This window comes from Erithacus rubecula (genome assembly GCF_903797595.1).
Source record: "Erithacus rubecula genome assembly, chromosome: 2".
In the NCBI taxonomy this organism is placed as follows: Eukaryota; Metazoa; Chordata; class Aves; order Passeriformes; family Muscicapidae; genus Erithacus; species Erithacus rubecula.
Window position 1 is genome coordinate 93,830,770 of NC_136685.1, and position 21,540 is coordinate 93,852,309.

Genomic DNA, 21,540 nt, shown 5'->3' on the forward strand with positions numbered 1-21,540 from the left:
AAATAAGAATAAAAGAGAGGTAGACATTATCAGAAAGACAATTCCTTATGTCAAACAATCAAGCATCTAAGAGAAAGTCCAATACTTTCTGAAAGCTGCAGAAGTTCAAATTTTAAAAAATAGAAGTTAACTGAAATAGTGTGACATAGGAACTGTTAAAAACAAATTTAAAAACCCAAACCCAAGTTAACTGGCCTCTCAAAGTGGATCAAGAATATAGACGTTTGTAACTTTCCTGAGGGTTGACTTGTGACTGAGTTACTGAGACAAAAAAAACTTGTAAGGACTCAAATATAAAATTGGGCACACATAAAGTATTGAACATTTGAATGTTTAATAATGCATTGATCTTGAACAGAATAGTATTATTGATTAAAATTTCATGCATGAAAATATGAGAGCCTTGTACCTTACTTCTTTTGGGGTAGTTTTAATAGTTTTTTAAAGCTTTTTATTATGGTCTCTCCTGCTACAAAAGATTGAGGCACAATCATGAAAGTTTTGAAAGAGATGCAAACATAAGATGGGAGAAACAAAACATGTTTTTTAACTATTTCTTTTTCAGAAACAAAAACTGATTTGGAAAACAAATACTTGGTTTGAGAAGTCCAAAAATCAACACAGGAAATTAGCAAAAATTGCTACTAACTGAATGCAATTTGTAGAAATCAAGGAGACAATACCTGGGAAATGAGGCAAATATTCTTACATGAAACAAGTTGTAACAGAACTAGAGCACAATATTGTAAAGCTCTGGAGGTACTGTGCCATTCAGTGATCAAAGCCAATACAGAATTATGCTTTATTTGAAAGGACTACTCAAAAAATCCAATGGGAAATGGGAATCTGGTCTCAGTGACCTTGTTCTGAGCAGGAGGGTTAGATCAGCTACCTAAAGAAGTCCCTTTCAACCTCACCCATCCTGTGATTCTGACTAAACCACCTTTTCAATTTTATTTCATTAATAACCTAATAGTTATATTGTACCAAAGCTCCTCAAACCTAATTCTGAAATGCAGTAGCACCAAAATACTACAGGTTCAGTGTTGCACCCTACATACTTCTGACTTCTTGTGGCTCAAGACAGAAAGTATCTTTAGCCTTTTAGCATTAGAACATACCTAATTTTGCACTAGAAATTGCAGTTCATAAAACAAAAATTGGCAAAGTCCCTCTCTCTGCCTCTCAACTCTGCAACAATATGACAGGTCAAATCACAAAACTGTCTTGATTGTATCTTGACAATTAGTAACATTCAGGCTTACAAAATTTGTTAAAATCAAAAGCTCCCTTTCCCTGATCTAAAGTCTGACTAACAGAAAGCCCCTATTTATCCCAAAATGCACAGCAATCAAGGTTAGCCTCTGCCATTGCTTACACTGTTAAGATAATCAGTGCTGGCAAGACTGGATTGAAGTCATCAGACAGCACTCCATGAGCAGCCTTCCACACCACTGCTCTGACACACAAGTTTTCTCTGTGTAAAAAGTCTTGGCTATCAGAAAAGACTCATCTCCTCCTAAGAATGGCTACAGCACACACATATGTGTGCATACATATATCAATATATATTAAAATATCAAGGAGCAAAGCAAGGTTTACAGGAAGACTTTCAGGTGTAAAATATGTAAGAAATTTGCTGAAGATGCAAACTAGGCACTATCCTGGCCTGGACTACTTATTACAGTGCATGGATTACTTTTCTCACTGTGCTTTCATGAGCTAAATTGTTTTGTAAATTTGCAGTATGCAAATTTGTAAATGCATGCTATTTTATTATTATGAAAGACTATTATCAGGAATCCACATTCCCTAGAAAAGAGCACTTCATAACAAGCAGAAGAAAATTATTTATATTAGGACTGTTTGATTACAGAGGGTTCTTCAGAACCCAACTACCTGCAGACAGGCAGACTCAAAAGAGGTGTTTAAATTATATCCTTATGTGACTAACTGTGCCTGAAAATACTGAAGCAACCTGAAATGAAGGAGCCCCTGGGAAAAATGGGATGGTAGGAAGTGGACTGCTGACCTAGCAAGGGGCCCTAAAGTAAAAGAACACAATTGGGCCATGAACCAGAAGTTGTGCCATGGTATTTGTGAAGAAAGAGTTGGGTACCTTGAATTTACACACCATTTAGAAAACAAAACATAAAAATGGGAGTTCATGTCTCTATCTCCATCTGGGGTTCTTCTACTTTTCTAATAAGCTACAAATACACACAGCAGAGGACCTGGCTGAGGGCACTCACTATTTTCGCCTCTCTAACCTGTCCAGCTGTCACAATGCTTTTTTTGGACCTGATCACTCTGCTTATAGTTTCACATTCCTCAACAGAAACTCCACACCAACAACATCCATCAGGGAAAACTGCCATTTGAGTCAACATTGTAAAGAATAATGGTCTTCAAGCCCAAAGTTGCATGAATATTGAGAAATTACACCAAGTATATAACAAATAAGTAACTATCATAGAAGTGCATTCAAATATCTTGAGTACACTTCGCTCTTTTTTTGAGGCACCCTATTAGATGATACTTTGAAACACTAAAACTAATTGAAGCTGATGGTGGTAGAAACAAGCTTCATTAAGCAGCCAACTTTAAATGTTTGGCTTATTTACTTCATATTTCAATGTAGTTACAATGGAATACCAAGCAAATTGCTTGAACTCTGTGAACTTCAGTTGACAGAGCTGTTTCTGGGTTCTCAAACAGCACTCTTTTGTATCATTCTGTATTTTTCCTCCAGAAGATAAGAATAAAAAATACCATCATGACAATTTAAAAAGCAATAAAATGACAGTATATTTGCCATGTTTTGCCATGTTGACTTTATTAGAATTCCATTTTGGCTTCTAAGAACTTAAGTAAATAGATTAAGAACTCCACAAGTACTACTACCCTGCAGCATATTCTAAAGATTAAAAAATTAAAGTCTGCTAAGTAAGGCTAATTCATGTCAAAGCTTTTAGATTTCTAATAGTATCATGAGTTACTGGCGGGTAAGGGAGTAGATAGAGTAAGCTCCTTAAGAATGTTATGTCCATCTGTGAGTGCCATCTGTCAAAGAAATCCTGAAAGAAGAGGCTAACAAGGAATCCTGAATATGCTCAGCTGTTGCACTGTAAATTACTACCTATGCTAAAAAACCCTAACACGTATTTCTAGGCAGATAAATGTTTTCTTTCCTTTTGATTCTCATTTTAGATATGCAGTCTCTGCTCTTTGCCTTTCAGTACAACCACACACAGTCCCTGAAAAAGCTCATACCATTGAAAAATTCTGGGAGTAAACAAGACAACATATACTGAGGATTTGCACTGGTTTTGGTAACAACAGCCAAAAAACATTACACATACTAATTTTTTTAAATCCACTGATGATAAAGAGAAAGGAGAGTGTTCACTCAGAAGCTGTCTGGAGAATCTAACAAATTTTTAATACATATATTCTTACATATGTCATTGTATGTATATCTGTATAGGGCATGCCTACACATATTTTAATTATCAGGGATATTTATAAGTGCCCAAGGCTTAAGCAAGCTATTAGTTGCAAATCACTAGAAAGTTTCTGGGACAGATCAAGAAACAAACTAACCTGCTGGTCCACATTGCACCCCATGACAATTCTTCCTTAGTCCTTTTGTGTCTTCATCCAGGAATAAATACACAGATATAAATACACTGAGAATTATGGGAGGTGAGGGCAAAGGAGGTCTGTGCAGAATTGAGTTCTGAGATCACTTAATGCTTTTTGTTTTTCCAAAACAAGGATATACAGTCTTAATATGAGGTTGATCTTATCTCTCCTCTATCCATTTATTTGATCAGCAATAAAACACTATTAAAAATTGATTGAAGGGAAAGGGAGAAACACAGAAGAAAGTAGAACATACTTTAAGGACACATAAAATATTCAGAAATAGGGAGCACATTACAAAAATCTAAATGAATTGTTTGTTGTTCCTGAGTTATGTGGGAAACAGAACAAAGATAAGATGCAAAGCTGCAAGTAAACCCTGGAGACTAAAAAAAAATAGTTTACAAGGAGAAGAAAACTAATGTCATCCTAAGCCAAAAAAATATATACATCAAATACTTGCCATAGTTCTTACAATATGTGATGAAGCACTGCTATATCTATATGTTTTGGTGCTCTTCTCCCAGGCTAGTAGTGTTTTAGATTTCATATAAGATATATATAGAATTCATATATAGATTTTATATAAGACTGTCCAGCAAAAGAAGAATGGTTCTGAAAACAACACAACTATACAGCCATTTTAATGTGCTGCACAGAACCTTTGCTTTCTTCATCCTTCAACCAATAAAGGTTTATTCAGCAGTTACACAGATACTTGAGATTCTTCTTTTTTTAATGGAAGTCAGTGCTGTTAAGAATATATACCACTCTCCAAGAAAAAAAGTGGAGGTGGGGGAAAAGAACAAACACAACAGAAAAAAGTATAGCTTTTCCAAATCTGCTCTCCACTTAACTGTGCCCTAAATTGACAGTACAGAGGTTAAATGCTAATAGAAAAGAAGATTCCTTCCTAGTGAGTAAGTAAAAAGTAGAACAGTGAGGAGCAAAGAACCTATTACTCCTGAAATAACAGAACTTAATTTAGGACAATCTCTCTTGCTTCCCCCCCAGCTTGAACATGCTCTTTACTGTGTTGCAAATACAGCATCATAGTTATTACCTCTTGAACAAAAAAAATCTGTGTTGAAGAAATTTTATTCACAAGTTGTTAAATACAGCAGAAGATACTGCTATTGAACACAAGAAATGCAAAGTGACTGTTTTTAGGGACAGTGAAAAGGAGAGTAAAAGCACCTACATATGTGCAATGGAAGGAAGAAAATTTGAATTTCATTGGAAATTTAGATTATTTCATGTTATTATTAATTCCATGTCAACCACCAACCTGATCAATGTTGGTATAAGGCTGAATTAAAGCCTTGCTGGAGGAAGTAAGAAAAAGAGTAAGCTCCTTACAGGTGTGTACTGAGAAGAAACAAGCAGCAAGACTGCATTGTTTCCTGTGTGCTACTCCACAGCCAGGTGAGAAATCACATCACAACCCTCTCACAAAACCCTCAACCAAGTCCTCCAGGGGAAGGACAGCCCACAGGGTGGATGAACCCAGCAGTGGAAGGAGCCAAAGAGGGACATAAATGAAAGCAGAAATGAAGAAACAAAAATCCTCTAGTCTCTGTCACAATGTGATTCTGTTTATTTGCTCTATCAGTCAGGACTCCAAAATACTTTTTAAAGGGTGAAAAGTAAAGGTTGTGCCTCGTTGTTCAGTTCAGAGTCCTGGTGGGAAGGCAGCCCCAAAGCACTGCACCACAATGGCCACGCTGGGAACATCAAAACACAACTGGCCTTCCCAAACCCTCAACACAGAGGAGCAGGGCAAAGAGGCATTTCTGTCAGAAATCCTGCCCTGACTGCTAAAAGAAGATACATTGGACACTGTTATTGAAATTAGCTTTTCTTTGTCTTAAGCTAGATCTATGTGAAACTGTAGAGGTTTGTTTCTGAACAGGTCCAAAAGGAGTATAAGGTGAATTAAGAGACTCTCCAGAAGTCTCCTGTGCCAAAATGGAAAACAGTAATTACTTCTTAAAATATTTTTCTTTTATTTTGTTGTTTTGGAACAGGAAAGGGTGCTTACATTCTGACACTAAAATTGCATTCAAAAGAACAGATTTACAGTCTTTACAGCGAGCGTTTAGATTCTCATTTTATCACTCTATCATCAGAGGTTCTTCTACCCTGTTTTTCAGACAGAGAATTTGAGTGAGAATTCTGTGACAGAATGAGGCACTGATCCTTCATCTGACTATGGGATACCAAGCAAGATGCTACACACTGTGAATTTTTTCTCCTCAGAAAAACCAGCTCCTTGACCCTTCTTTGCTGTAGAGTATAAACACGAACAGAAGTAGAACAGAAAGGACAGAAAACAGTGAACAGCAGGATGCAAAGATGTGCTTCCAATTCCTAGCCTGCCTGTTGATTGTTTAGTAACAACCTTTTTTTTTTCCTATTGTGTTTTTTCACATTTGATATTCACACAAAAGCCATTAACTGCAGAAAGGAGTTTGTCAGAGAGAGAAGTTTTGAGTCTTGAAAATTCTGAAAAGCAGCACCATGTGCAGACAGCTGGAGGGTGGTAAGAGCTGGTGCTCAGGCAAGAGTCAAGTTTGCTGAAGCACCCAGGTGAACCACAAGCCTGCACCTCAGAGAAAACTATGGAAAGTGATTCCAGCTTTTTTATTTTCAGTCCTATCACTGAATGCATCAACAGAATTCATATCAAGCAGTTACAGTGAGAGAACATATAGTAGGAAACTGCACTTCACAGCACTGCTGATTTTTTGTTAGGGATTTAGATTATGACTGTTGTGCCTCAATTACATGTGTTGTCTTAAAGAGAGATTCAAATGGAGACCTGCAGCTATTGAGTGAAAGCTGTGGCTGAATTCACAATTTTAAAATGAAGACAGAATACTATATTAGAAGAAATAATCATTTAGGAATATTCAAAAGTACAACAGACACAGCATCCCTCAAGCTGTCAGAAGTCACTCTTATCTTGCTCTTCTTTGTTTCCCTCACTCCCGTGCTTATTTTCTGTCTGGGCTCCACACCATTTAAATTGCTGGTCACTTGGAGGACCAAAGCTGCTATTTTGAGTCACTTAACCTACAGTTAATCTCATTGTTGCTTGCCTGTTTAAGTAGAATTAGTTGGCTCTGGTGCACCTAATGGTTAACAAGGAGTCTGACAGTAATTCTTTGGCTATATGTAATGTTACAGAAGGTGCACTTCAGAACTTGCATAATGAGCAGTTTTAGCTAGTTTTGACATTAACTCTTAGAGAACTGAGGGATATGGGACTTGATGAATAATGAATTAATCATTCTTGCCTGGCTGAGACTCAAGCATTGCTTTTGTTTCTGGAAACCAAATGGAAAGCAAAATTTTTCAAGAAAGGAACAGCAATTTCCAACTTAAACTAGCAAGTAGACCTGCTGCATCTATAAATGATTTATTAAGATGATACATAGGTGGAGTTAATAAAAACTTCCTTTGGACATGTGTTATAGTTGATCTACATCAGGAAAAGTCTGAATAAAAAAACCAAAACAACTAGTTTTACTTGTTTGAAATTTATTCATAAGTGTGAAATCAAAGATCTTGGTGCCTGTGCCTCATATCCAACAAGGAGACCCTTTTCTGAACTCACCACCAGCCAAATGGCTTTCAGCAGAGTCTTTATTTTAAAAAATGGAGACATTTTCCCCACCAGTCTTGACATTATCAACACCATTACCAAAACATAAAGAGAAAGCAATGCTTCCTAAGTAAGCAAAGCTAGCCATGTGCCTAACACTATTCTTTTTCACAGATTTAAAGACAGGTTTCTATTCTGTGTTAAAACATCAGAAAGCAATGGCCACTACTTAAATATCAAATTTTTAGTATTCAATTTGGGATCTAATTAGATCATACAATATCAGGTTGGAAAGGACCACAAGGATCATCTGCTCCAACCCTCTTTGGCAAAAGCACAGTGAAGATAAGACAGCCCAATGCCCTGCAAAACTGATAGCCCACTCAATGCTGATTCTTTAAATAAACATAACACTGCTTAAAATATCTATATAAATTATCTTCTTTCTTGGATCTGGAACCAAGGAGTATATAAAATTATATAACAGTGGTTAAGTACTGCCTGCCCAGAGCAGAGATCTGAATGTCATAAATGTTCACAGGAATAAAATCGTGGTTCAAAAAGATCTATTAGACTAGATATGTACCAAAAAAATAACATACAGAAGATAAGGTATTCAGAATTCTTCTACTTAATATATTATGCTAATTTTGCAATTACCAATTTCAGTAAGATTATCACTGGTGCTATTTCAATGTTGTACAAACTAGTATCTCACCATCAGATACTTTCAGCCAAGAATTCTCATTACCATAAAACACAAATTAAGTCAAAGCCTGTAGTATGAATCCCACACTAGCACATGTATCTCAACCATTTCACACATGAGCTGCATTTTTACCTTAAATGTACATTGGCTTTTCAGCAACTGCTGCAATGTGTTCCAGCTGACCAGTTACAGAGAATTTCAGTCATTACAGAAACCAAGAGCTACACCAGGATTGTGTCAAAATTTCTAGTGGGATACCAGAAACTACTTTAATCCAGCTCAAGATGTTGTTTTCATGTGGGAACAGGAACTTCGTGATACTGTCAGAACAATTCTATTATTTCATCACTCCAGAACAGAGGGATTAGAAGATTCTTTTGATGCTGTCAATAATCCAGACACATGTTACAATGCACTGATCTGGTATTAGGGAACTGAGAGGCAATAATGGAGTTCTGAAATTCTTATTGATCTGAATCACACAAGCACAGCCAAAACATTGCACAACATTTACTAACCCACAGAAATCAGCACCTGTAATGTGAAGACACACACTTGATACTAAAGTGAAAATCTAGATTTTTTTTTGTTCTTCATGACATCCTCAAAAACACTGCAGTGTGTTAGAGGTTTCATGCTAGTTTTATCCAAGACACTTTCAGATGCACACATTCAAGTTAGTGCACATTGGGTGGAAGGAAGACAAAAACATTGAGACAGGCTGAGTTTTGGCAGCCATGAACACAGAAGGGTTTTGGCAACAGGTTCATAAGGTAAGTAGGGAAATCAGCAATCTGTTTTGCATTCATGTAGTGTAGCTGCTGGCAGAGTACAGAAGTTACTAAATATTTTTTTAATTAAGGGACAAAGTTTTTAGTTTTGGTATATCCACAAAAAATGCAGGAAAATGATGGAACAAGCAGAATGGGATAATAGAACTATCTAGCCAGGGAATCTACACTGAGCAGCTTTTGTATTTGTATTTATAATGAAGCTGGCATAATTCTCAATTACAGACTTCTTAAAATTTATCACAGACTGTTAAGGCCAAACATCATCATTTATTATAAATCAGTTTTCTTTAATTGGAATTAAATCTGTGAGAAAGCATGCAAAGGTCTGGTTTTGAATCAGATACCATGTCACAAAAATATTGCATTACGTTCCATGACATCCTCAGACCTTGGATTCTGATTTTTTTTTTTTTTGCAAGAGACAAGCTAATCCCTCTTAGAATATTCAACTGGCAATCATGATGTTTTACATATCAACATTCACAACTCTCCTAAGCATTTGACTGTCAAAAGCAACCATGCCATTAGCAATACAGAGTCTCAGACAAATATTTCCCAGAAACTATGGTTTTAAAGAAACAAGGTAAGCAAAGGCTGACTCCTGTTTAAATAGGAGTTGTGACTTGACAGTCGTTTCTTTTTGAGTCCATTGACAAGTGCTGTCATGTAAATCATACTTTTCTTATTTAAATTTTCTACCATTTTCTGGTTTTACATTCTTAAAAGAATTACCAGCTTTGTGACACAGATGAGCAGAAAGAGAATGTTATTCAGAGCTGTTGCAATTAATCAGACAGAAAACATGTGTACTACACTGACACTAAACAACTTTCAGTTCCATAAACATAATGTGTAATACTTAGAATGATTATGTGGAATACCACATTATGCCATTCAAACACTAGGAGCAAAGTCTGAATTTCTTTGTGTGCACAATTCGCCAGGATCAGGTAATTTTTGTCACAGTATTATGAACTGAGACACAATTCCATATTAAAATATTTTTATTTTTTCCTCATATGAGAGAAACAGTCACTTGAAAGAAAAAATTACAGTACTAGGAAAGGTATTCATAATAAAGTGACTAAAGGAGAGATGACTGCATAGTGCTGAAAAAGATAATAAAATCAGAGGGAGATTATAACTGCCGATCCTCTGGGATCAGTTTTGAAACTGATTTAACATTTTAGCCTTAAAACCTGGCACAAAAATAAATGCACACTCATAAAATGTGTAGATAAGACAAAGCTGAAAAGCAGGAGTAACAGCAGGGAAGACTGGAATACCACACACACAGAAATTACTAAAGTGAAGACTATAATAACAGAAATCATATTAAAAGAAATCATAAACTCAACAGTGTAAAATGTAAATACCTTCCTGGTGAGTGCAACAGCAGAAACTTTTCTGATACACCCAAGAACTTATCAATTGATAAGTGACAGAGATGGAAGTGAGAACACCAAATCATTACTTTACATCTGTACCTTTAACCATGGCTCTTGGTTTCACTGGGAGAAATATTGTAGCAGAGTGAGAAATACTGCAGCTAGAACACAAGTTCTTTCCAAAATGTCATCTCATATAATATTTACAATCCTTGACATTAACATTTTATCAAGTTGTCTGACAACTCTAAGATGAAACAACAACTTGAAGAATGACCATACTCAACACTGCCATGAAACACTATTTCAAAAGTTCTTATCTGTAAAATAAATCCCTAGAATTTTGACTTACATATAAAGAAACTCTGATCAGGCTACCAAATATGCCAAAATATAACTACTGCTCTGACAGACCAAAACCAAGTAGTTATGGTGGTACAGAAATTTAGCTCTTTTCCCATCACTACTAAACTCTTTAAAGTAAGATGCTCACATAAAGATACACTATGTTCTAATTTCTTTTCCTATTTTGCAACACTGTCTCCTGATCAAAACTAGTCCTTGAAATACAACACATGGATTTCTTATTTTACCTTATTTATTGTAGTCCCCAAACCTACTTGTAAGTATTTTGGAATTTTCCTTTTTGGAAGTATTCATAATCTTAGAGTTCCATTTACTCTCAGCTGTAGCTTGGCTCTTACTACACCTACAATGTCAGAGACAGAATTAACCTGAACTCCACAGCTCTACTGCTCTGCCATAAAATTGAAAATATACCCACCACATGAAATTACATGCTGTGCTTATTTTTCACTATGCCTATGCTCCTCTTTCTTAATATATTAAATGAGGATATGATAAGCTATCTTCTAATTCCCAGAGCATGTAAAACTCCAATGCACCTACATGGGATGCCCAGTTGACCCTATTCACCATCTCATTGTCAAGAATTACTGTGAGACAACTTTCAGCTCTTGCTTGTTTGGTTTTGCAAAGCTTTGTAAAGCTCTCATGGCTTCTGCCTATCACTGTGTCCATGTGGCCCTCTGCAAAGTCACCTCTTCTCAGCCACAGAGCCAGCCCTGCAAAAGCTGCTGTACCTACTGCAGCATATAGACAAAAGCATATTAAAAATGAAGCATGCTTGGATAAATGTAACATAAAAAATTACTTATGCACAAAATCAGCTTTAAATCAGCTTAATTCTTATGGAACAGAAATCAAGGAAAAAAATAAAAATATATCTTAAAGTTTCTCATCCTATAAAGCATTCAGAATGTGTTTGGGCAGGTTCAATAAGTAATATAATCTTTATTCCAACTAAAAGGCAAGGAAACACAAGGGAATAAACCAGACCAAGTTGAAGCATATGTCTACAGTTTCCCTACCATGTCGTGCAGCAACAGACATATGACATAAACAGCTCAGTATGTGTTTTTTGCTTTTGCTGTTGTTAGAAAACAAAACATATTGACAGGCATGATCCAAATATAATAAGCTCTGTGACACTGGCATAAAACTCCCAATAGAAACAGACTAAGCAAGGAACTGCAGCCAGAGGCTACAAAGGAAGAAATGCATTTGGTCTAAATGTATCCCAGTATATCCAGTACTTGCAGTTTTTTTCTTGGCAGAAAAACATCTCAGATATTTAAAAATAATCAGAAAAATAAAAAGTGTACACTGTTTGCTCAAACACACTAAAGTTACACTTATTAAGAATAAAGTGTTACTGGAAAACCTTTGTATTCAAATTAGCTTATGTAAAAAAAATTTCCTTTTGACATAAAGCACAAAGCATGATGCTTATTAAAAAAAAAACCAACCAAAACACATGTATATTTTAAGTATCTTGGAAAGGAACTTAAGGACTGAATTTTCAGCTCTTAAGCAGAACTCTAAAGGAGCTGCACTTAAATAAAAGTAAATTCCTCTCTGTGCTAGTCCAATTTCCTGCATGAAGAATGTATAACTTTGCTACTATTGTATTAGACCATATTTTAGCCCTTTCTCCTCTAAGCCAGTTTTCTCTTCGTACCTTTCTAATGCCTTTTTCCAGGACTTCTTGAACTGTATCTGATTAAAAATTACTAAGTTACAGTGGCAGCAATACCACTGCTTCCTGCTGCAGGAGGAAATGCTAAAGGCTGCCCCCCAATAGCTAATAAAGAAAAACTGAACAGCACAAACATTGCAGCACCTGAGTCAATAAAGATTTTAATACAACTTCTCAGATAAAGCTCCACAAGGTCTTGCTTCCCTGACCCCAACCATGGAACCTTCCCCAACTGAACCAAGCCTGACCTCGTGCAAGCATCTGCTTGGTAAGCAGTATTCTAATTTGCAGGATGTTAAGTGACCTATTTTTTTTCTCATTTAAGAAGTTAAAAGCCAGAAGTATTTTGCTGTTATTAAAAAGAAACACAAGATAGGCACCTCTATCAATGCAACAACAGATCTTCTGGAAATGCAAGAGGGAAATGTTTACAGAAGAACAGCTTTCAATGCAGACAAGGCTATTTGGATTAATACTTCCTTAACTATCCATCCAGCAATCAGATTATTGCCCTCATATCTTATTATAATAAGGTATCTTGCAAGGTTATCTTAATTTATGATAAAAAAATGAGGTACTACATTTAGTGGTTGAGGCAACACCATTCAACTCAGAAATTCAACATCAAATTTCTGCTTGTCAGATCTGAAAGTTCAGCTACTTAAGATATTTTCACTCCAAATCCACCAAATATTCACTGGGAAGAATGCTCTAACAAAAAAACAGGTTTTAAAATACTTTTTCATACATTCAAGCATCTCAATGTTACTGCAGGAATATCTGAGTCTAAAGCCAAGTAATTATTGCTTATTTATGCAATGACAAATCTACATGACATTCAAAATCACATAATGACAATGAATTTGTTCAGTGCAGCTTCTAATCTTATGTAATCTAATAATATAAACTCAATTGTATTTCAAATACTAAAAAGGAAGCAAAGGGAACATAAAATAAAGGCATTTCAAGAAGGAGCTTGAGGACAACACAAGGTATTAATAAATAAAAATTGAAGACACTATGAAAGGTAGTAGTTATGAAATTCATATTAAGTTCATTCTGAACTTAATAAACAACAACAAAATCACTGAAAGTTAATTACCAACTCTTGGTCACCAAAAAAACCAGCTAATCACATCCTCAGAACCACAGTCACTGAGACAAAAAATTCAGAAATAAGGAAAATGCTTTTGTCCTACTTTCCTGGTGTTGATTTTGGATATCAAAGAAAGTAGAAGGAAAAAGTATTTCCATGTCTGAAATGATCAGAAGAGAATGAGTGTAAAATTATAGCTTAACTTACACAGAACAGCTTACAAATGGGAATGTTTTGTCCTCAAAAGAAATTATTAAATTCTCTGAACACCTCCAACTTCATTAAACATCGAAACAGATCTCATGTCAGAGCTATGACTGTTCTAACATGGACCTTTCTTCTGTGAAAACCAAAGAAGTCAGATCAATCTTTATGCCACAGGCAGCAGGAGCTCTTTGAAAGTCCCATCATATTTAGCATCCTCTGAGTGTTGCTTTAAACTTTATTATTTGGCAGGGAAGACCATAGGTTTTTCTATAGAAAACTTCGGGCATAAATAATTTTCACCTTAAGACTTAAAAAGTACCTTTTCCAATCAAACTCTATTTCTTGTCTCTCATTTTCACTTTTAGGAGGGTTTAAACACTTCTGTTTTATAACAACCACAACCAATTCCTACCTAAGGGAGATTCCATAGCATCTGGCAGAGTGCTCACATTCATCTGCCTTTCAAGCAATTGTACCCAGGAGCTGCACAAAACTACATGAAAAAGTAGAAACTCTCAATCTGTGCACTTCCACTTTTCCCAAGTCTCTTTTCTAGTAAAGGAGAACTAGTACCAACTAAAGGACAGGTGGGGACTCAGAAAGGAAGGAGGGGTGCAGTTCTTGTGTTGCTGACTTTCCTCACATGACAGTAATCAACGAGCTCCTTTGTTATTAGGTCAAACATTAAAGGGGAAAGTTCTACTGTAAGCTGAGGGTATCATACATTTATGATACTCCAACTATTTCTCATGTTCCTTCTTTAAAACCACATTGCCAGATATCCCAAGTAACACTCAAGGGATGTAGGGGAGAAACAGGCACAATGTAATAAACAATGTTTTTATTCCCAAGACTGGCTAAAAGTGACTTCCTACTATTCTCTGCAAAATTGAGGAATTGAACCAAGTTAGTTAAAGTGTAAAGTTACTTCTCACTTGGCCTGGCCACTTCAGTTCCCTGCACAGTGCCACAAGCCTTTGTTTCAGCAGTGAAGAAGGAATGCCTGGAGCTTGGGGAGAGAGGAACAATGGGAGAAAAACGGTGCAAAGATACATTTGTAAAGGCACCTCCTCTTAGGAAAGTCTCCAGTACTCAAGGCTACTATTGCCTAAGGGGCTGGATTTAGGGTTTTTAAACTCCTTCTGCTCGAATAGCACAGAATGTACATATATTTCTATACCAGCTCAGTCACCCCTACAGCTTTCACTCAAATTAACTCTCCCATGAGACACACCCAGAAACCATCTGCCTTCTCCATGATGTACAGCCAGTGTGATCCACAGATACTCCAAGTATCTGTGGGCCTTTTATTTCAAAATACTTCTAGGTCGTGGCAGGCTCCTTTGGAAATCCTACCGATGAACTGTAGTTAAACAGCATTAACCTCCTCCAGCCCTCAGTGAGGTCAGGTGCCACCCCCAGGGCACACTTTGAGAGCATTTGTGCCACAGAGGTCACGGGGCAGAATGAAGGCCCAGATAACCTTTGGATCCAGCCCCTCCTCAGAGGAAAAATGGAGCGGAAACAACTCTCAGAGCTCTCCTACCTTTGTCACAGAATACCTTGTAAGGAAGCACTGCCTTACCAAACACTCACTAAAATAACTTGCTGTCCTGCAGCTTTCCATGTAAAACTAAACCATGCCACATTTCAAAGCAATACATTTTCAGTAACTATCAAAATAATCCCATGTTATTTTTTCCTTATTTTTCTAGCCATTTCCTTCACTCTCAGCACTTTGTAAGGACATCTTCATGTGTGTATTCCACATTATGTTTCTTGCAAAGTTTGGTAAACACTTAAAATACGAGGTTGCTTTCTTTCAAACCCACAATGAGGGCTCACTTTACCAAAGGCCAGAGCGCTTGGCTTGTCCTTGTGCCAACTCAACTCAGACACACCGTGCAATGCAGCTGAGTTCCCAAGATGGGCCTTCTACCCCTGCATTTTCCATTTAAGCAAATTAATGATCAGTAAAGATGGGATACACCCAGAAGACAGAAAACCACTTATTCAGCAAGTCAAAAATGGATACACTGGCACTGAAACTTATAGTTGAAAGTGAAATGCATCCTACAAAGGATACCAGATTTCAGCTGCCTGCTGACAGTAAATATTTCAGTGATGTCCCTAAGATGATTTCTACTAAGGACAAATAGTACCTTCTTGTTAAAAGCAGAGAGCCTGGCTTGATAGGGAATAGACAGTTCTTTTATGCCCCTAATGGATTTATTCCCTTATGCTCAGTATTTCTCAGAAAGGATGTCACTTCCTTAGAGAATTCTGCTGCTCTACATTTTAAGAACTCAAATGTTCCAGTGAAGCTTAGCTTGAATTTCAGAAATTGACAGAGAAAATCAAAAGAAAAGGGGAAAAAAAAGAAAAAAAGAAAAGAAAAATAAGGTATTTGGTGCTTCAGAATGTTAAAATTCTTCTAACTAAAAAGACAGCAGCAACCAGAAATCCAGAAACACCCTGATGGAGCTAACTGTAATCACACATACTTTCTGGAAATGGGTGTTTACACTTTTTATGTCTATTTTTTCACCACATGCAAAAGACAACACCTGACTGCCTGTTACTTAAAGAGTTTGCCCTGTAGTCTTAACTATCCTCCCATACACTTAACCAACAAAAATAGTAAATAACGCAGGTGTTTCATAATCTTTCCAAAATATTTTCTTAGTAAGAAAGTAACTAAGGATTGTTTTACCATTCAATAGAAAAAGATGACTGTTTAATGTGGGTGTGTGCCAATATATGAAAGGTATTTTAAATGAATATTTTTGCAGTGGTCTGGAGGATCATGAGCCTAAATGTTGAACACTCCCTAGCTGCAAATTGGCTCTGCCCTGAATCACTGTGCAGCCCTGCAGAGAATAAATAGGTGGAGGAAAGAAAGTCAAAATGAAAATTATTTAAGCACATTAACACTTACAATTCTCTACTTTTCAAGAGTATGTAATGCCCCAAATAAAATTTAGGACAGAGACAGACTTAGATAGACCCTTACTAAGGGGCTCCCTCAGAAGACAGCAGAAAAGGCAGCAGCACAGACAGTGCAGGGTGTGCAAAGCCACCAGTGGCACACTGAATGTGCCCAGGATGAGCTCCTGTCCAGAGAGCACCTTCTGCAATTATCAGGGAAAATTTCCTCCCATGGCAGCCAGGCCTTCTCCAGTCTTTTTTTTAATGCTAAATAATTTAGGCAAAACAAATAATTTCTACTTTACATAAAACTGAGAGAAAACCAGGTTCACCAATAAAATCCAAGGTATTGTAGGGAAAAAAAAATTTATGTGTTTGAGATAACACAACATGCATTAAAGAAATACCATGCAATTTATCTGCACAGTTTTATTAACACCTAGATTTTGATTTCCTTGCACCTATAAATTCATCCTGCAATCCCACAATGCTAGTGCAGAAATAGCATTCAAATTTGGAACTGAAAACCTGAAATACAGTCATTTAAGTAATGCTGAGGTTGTTTATTTGACATTTCAGAATCTTGGCCAATGTACTTTAGGAAAGGAAAGTGTCTTGCATTTGACATCAGAGTGATTGGCAAACAAACAGCCACTGCAATCAGCATCCTCCCAAATAAAACTAATTGACAACTAAAAAGTGATTGATGCTAGAAAGGCACAAGAGGAGTGACACACTTAGAAGAAAAACAGAAGTACCTCTTTTTAAAAGTACAAAAACATTCACAGAAAGCCAGAAAATTATCACTGAAGTACCCCACTATGAATGGTTAATGTGAAAATCCATCCTGAAAGAACTGGGGCACTAAAAGAAAACAAAACAAAGCAATCTGCTATCTTACTGTGTGAATAGAACCTTGACCAAAACATGCCTAAAGCACAGTTTCTAGTTCAGTAGCAACAACCCAGATCAAATCCTGATGCAAACTGGCTATTCATCTGAAATACCACTACCACAGCTGCTACATTAATCCAGCTTTTAAAACTATTTCCTCCTTCTCCTACACCCTTTGCTGTGTGCAAGGCACTCCCAAAAAAGGATGTGGCCACCATGGTTAAGCCTTCAGGAAAAGAGCATTAGTGGCATTTAGATGATGTGTTTTCTTTTCCTTTCTTTTGCTTTACCAGTTGCAAACATCTTAATAAAACTAACAGTGAAACAGGTCTCATTTCAAAGGCTGATCATTTAACATATACTCAAGTGCTCTTTACATTTTTAATCTTGCCAAACATGCCTTTATAAACAGGCATTGCATTACAGCAGCACTAATGATAAAATGCCAAAGTGGCATTTAGAACTTTATGAACATGAAGTTCACTGGCAATGCCACAAATCAAACAACGAAGGACCAAGAACTCATAGGGGCTTTTTTTTTGTTGAAAATTCACATGAATAAACATGCAAGCATAATAATTTATATATTGTTTTTAACTGCAATGTTACTATTTTCATCCCAAATTTTACACCAGCACCTATTTCATCTTGGAGACAATACAGTTTGAGGATGGAAATATCACATCTGTTGCACATTACATACTACCAGTACTGAATTACAAAGATTTTGATCTGTTTGGAGGAAAAGGTAGAATGAATATGTTCTTCTGAAAACAGTTACTTCTCCATATGCAGATTTACTGGGTAAAAGACCTGGCAACAGTAGATGGTGTCTCACTAGTTTACCCACAATCATATTTTAAGAATTAGATCCAAATTAAATTGAATGCAAAAACCCTTCACATTAGGTCCCAAGCAAAACAAAACAAAACAAAACAAAATAAAAGAATAGGCAGAAATAACACAGTTCTAATCTTCAAAAATCAAGGAAAGTATTCTGGGTTTTTCCCTAAGAAAATAAGGCTCTGTCTAACACAGTTCTTCAGCAAAACTAGCAGACTTCAATATATTCCAGGAGTGATTTGCAGTTTAGCACCACCACACCTAGAGCTCTCTCATGAGAAGCCAGAATTGCAAATCAAATAAAACACAACCAGTAACACACCAAAACCAACCACAACATACCTCTTGGACAAAAATAAATTCCCCTAAACCCCCTTCCCTCCTCACACACATCTTTTTTGCAGTGAAGCAGCCAAGTGGGAACAGCAAAAGGAGGCATGGTTAGTACAGACTTTAATTAAGGGCGATAGATGGATGTACCAAACAAGCTCATTCTGCCAACTTAATGATTCAGCTTAAAGAACAGGGAGTTTTCCTCCTGACTTCTGTCAGAGTCAAGTACATCTGTCGAGTGCATTTGAAGATTCTGCTCCTTGTAAGATAACCTTTATCTCTGCATACAAGAATTACCATGGAGTTCAGCAGAGAATGATACATCAAAGAAAAGATAATGTCAGTTTTGTGGAAAAATCAATCATGGTCTCCAAAAAAGCTAGACACAAATGATTTAATATTTTCCTGTGAATATATATATATATATATATACACACACACAAACACACACATATATATATGTACACATACACACCAAAAAAAGATAAGTACCACAATGCTGAAAAAAAATTCAAAGCAGACAGTGGTGTGTTTTCAGCTTCAGTATAAATCAAACAGACTAATGAAGACACAGCATTTGACCTTTCACTAAACCTGTTCAAAGTTGATCACATTTCACAATGAGGTTTCCAGTTTTGCTTTTATAAATTATGGATTGTTAACTCTCAAACACAGCAGTGTGCAAGGTTCATGAGATGCATTTGGAGGTTCATTCATGCCTCTGACCATATGTACAAGTTTAGCAACAGCTCTAATAACCACAATATAGAGAGATCAGTTCTATTATGCTCACTATCACAGCAAACACTTGTTAACAACTTGAAATCTTCTAACAGGAATTAGTTTCACTCCATCAAGTAACTCTCCCTAACTCCAAGAGGAATTTGGAGCTCTAATTACTTACCTGTGAACATAATGCAACTGATGAACTGAATCGATGGCTATCACCATTTCAGCCAAATAAAAACGAGCCATATCCTCAGGGAGTCTGTCCTCAAACTTGCTGAGTAATGTAAGCAGGTCTCCTCCAACATAATAATCCATAACCAGGTACTATGGAGTGGGAACAATAAGAGAACAGAGTGAGGGGAAAAAGAATCACAATTTATTGAGTAAATAAAAGACTAAATACTCTTCGAAGCATAAAAATTAATGCACTGCAAAAAATATTGTGGATATAAAAAAAAACTAACCAAGATGCTTAGGTGCTCTGAAAACAGTAGCCAGTTCAGCTGCAGTTCAACATTTAGCCTACTTGAATATTTTTCATATTTCTATCTCCCCAAATACAGTAAGCTTCATAGTATCAACCTCATCCACAGTCCTAGCACCAAAACATGAAATATATAGATCCTCTGGATTCCCTTATGAAAATAATGCCTTTTGTTAGAATGCTAAAGGAGTCAAAGATTGAAGTACAGACCTATAAAAATGAAACAAGTATGTTAATCTGTAATCTCATTTACATTGCCCTAATTTCCAAGGCCTTCCCTTCCCTTTCTTCCTACCATCTCCTTTTCCCATTAAACGAATTCCATTGGAGAGTAAAGTTTTTAGACTATTCAGATTAAGGCAAACTGTGAGAGACTGCCAGTGACTCACAGCATAATTCCAGAAACTGTTGACATTACATGATACAGGACCTGGCAACATAAAACATGTCACCTTCTCTAACTGAAAGGATGGAGAAAAATATTGATTTCTTACATATTAATGAAACATAAGACTTGCCAGCCATAGAAGTGGATGCAAACACTTTAAAGAAATCAGAGCCTTTCTGCATTTTACTGTACTTACAGAATAAAATGCCAGTTCTTTTAGCAACATAGTTAAAATGACTGGAAAAAGTGAAACTTAAGTGTGAAACTCAGGATTAATATATTTTGGCTTGGTTTGTTTTTAATTATGAAACAGGGCCTGAAAAGGCAAATAGAAGAAAGGAAAAAAAGTCAAACTAATTACAGCTAACAAACTAATTATAAATATTTATAATTTAACATACACAGCTAACATATTACTTTCAAACATCATTGTGAACAGGTTAATTAGAATCATAGAATATCCTGAGCTGGAAGGGACCCACAAGGATCACCAAAGCCCAGCTCCTGGCCCTTCACAGGACAACCCCAAGAAACAAATCATGTCCCTGAGAATAAATTTCCACTAGACTATCTGAAAGTTTTTGCTTAGAGCTCCAGTCTGCTTCCAGGAAGGCAGCCTATCTGCATTTGAAGCAGTGACTCTTAAGAAAACCATAAATAATAAAAAATAATATATAATGTATACCTCAATTTGTTTCTTTAAAGGCACTACTTCTATTAGTTCCCTTAACATGTTTGCCATTCCTATTGTCAGAAAAAGACACTAAAATATGAAGGAAAAAAATCAGCAAAATTATGGCAGTTCTGTGGAAGATGAGGGGCAGGCAGAAATCTTACACCTGTTTCTTTTCTCTCGTATTTTCCATAACAATAAAGGTGATGAACAAAGATTGTAACAGCTTGATACAGAATAACATGTGCATCCTCATTGATTCCAAGTGCATAAGAAAGCACAAAAGGTATTTCCACAAGATTTTAAATGTGTTGATAGTCAAATTTTCATCTGTTGCTTTGTGACAGGAATAATAGGCATCTTAAATTATGCTTGCAATCTTTATAGAAGATAAGTATCTTCTATTCAGTGGTGCTCCTACACTCCTGGAACAAGACTGATTGTATTATTTTCTTGTGTTTTACAGTTTTAGAAAATGCATTAAGCCTTTGGAATTTCAGATATTGATTATCAAGTGATGCATTGTACAGACATCTTCAAGAGCTGAATTTATTACTTTGAAACTATATTAAAAAAAAAAAACCCTCTTCAGATTCTCCTAACTGATGTAGGATCTCTGCACTCATTCTACAGCACTTTCACTGTAACTCAGCTACTGGATATAGCAAAATAATGGAATTTTGGCTCTTAAAGCACAGGATCCTGCACCTCCTATGTTTGCAAGAGCAACATAATAGCCCTTCAACACAGAAACTTTCAACTC

The 21,540-nt window shown here is 36.3% G+C and overlaps 1 protein-coding gene across 9 annotated transcripts in view; it reads right to left on the bottom strand.

Annotated features, from left to right (window-relative positions):
* The window catches only part of CDC42BPA (CDC42 binding protein kinase alpha), a 178,532-nt gene that overhangs the window by 86,837 nt on the left and 70,155 nt on the right, over window positions 1-21,540 (bottom strand). For all 9 annotated transcript variants that reach the window (XM_079299015.1, XM_079299018.1, XM_079299016.1 and 6 more), the window contains exon 6: window positions 19,408-19,556. In XM_079299015.1, the coding sequence (XP_079155141.1) occupies window positions 19,408-19,556 (149 nt within the window). The remainder of the gene's footprint in view (window positions 1-19,407; window positions 19,557-21,540) is intronic.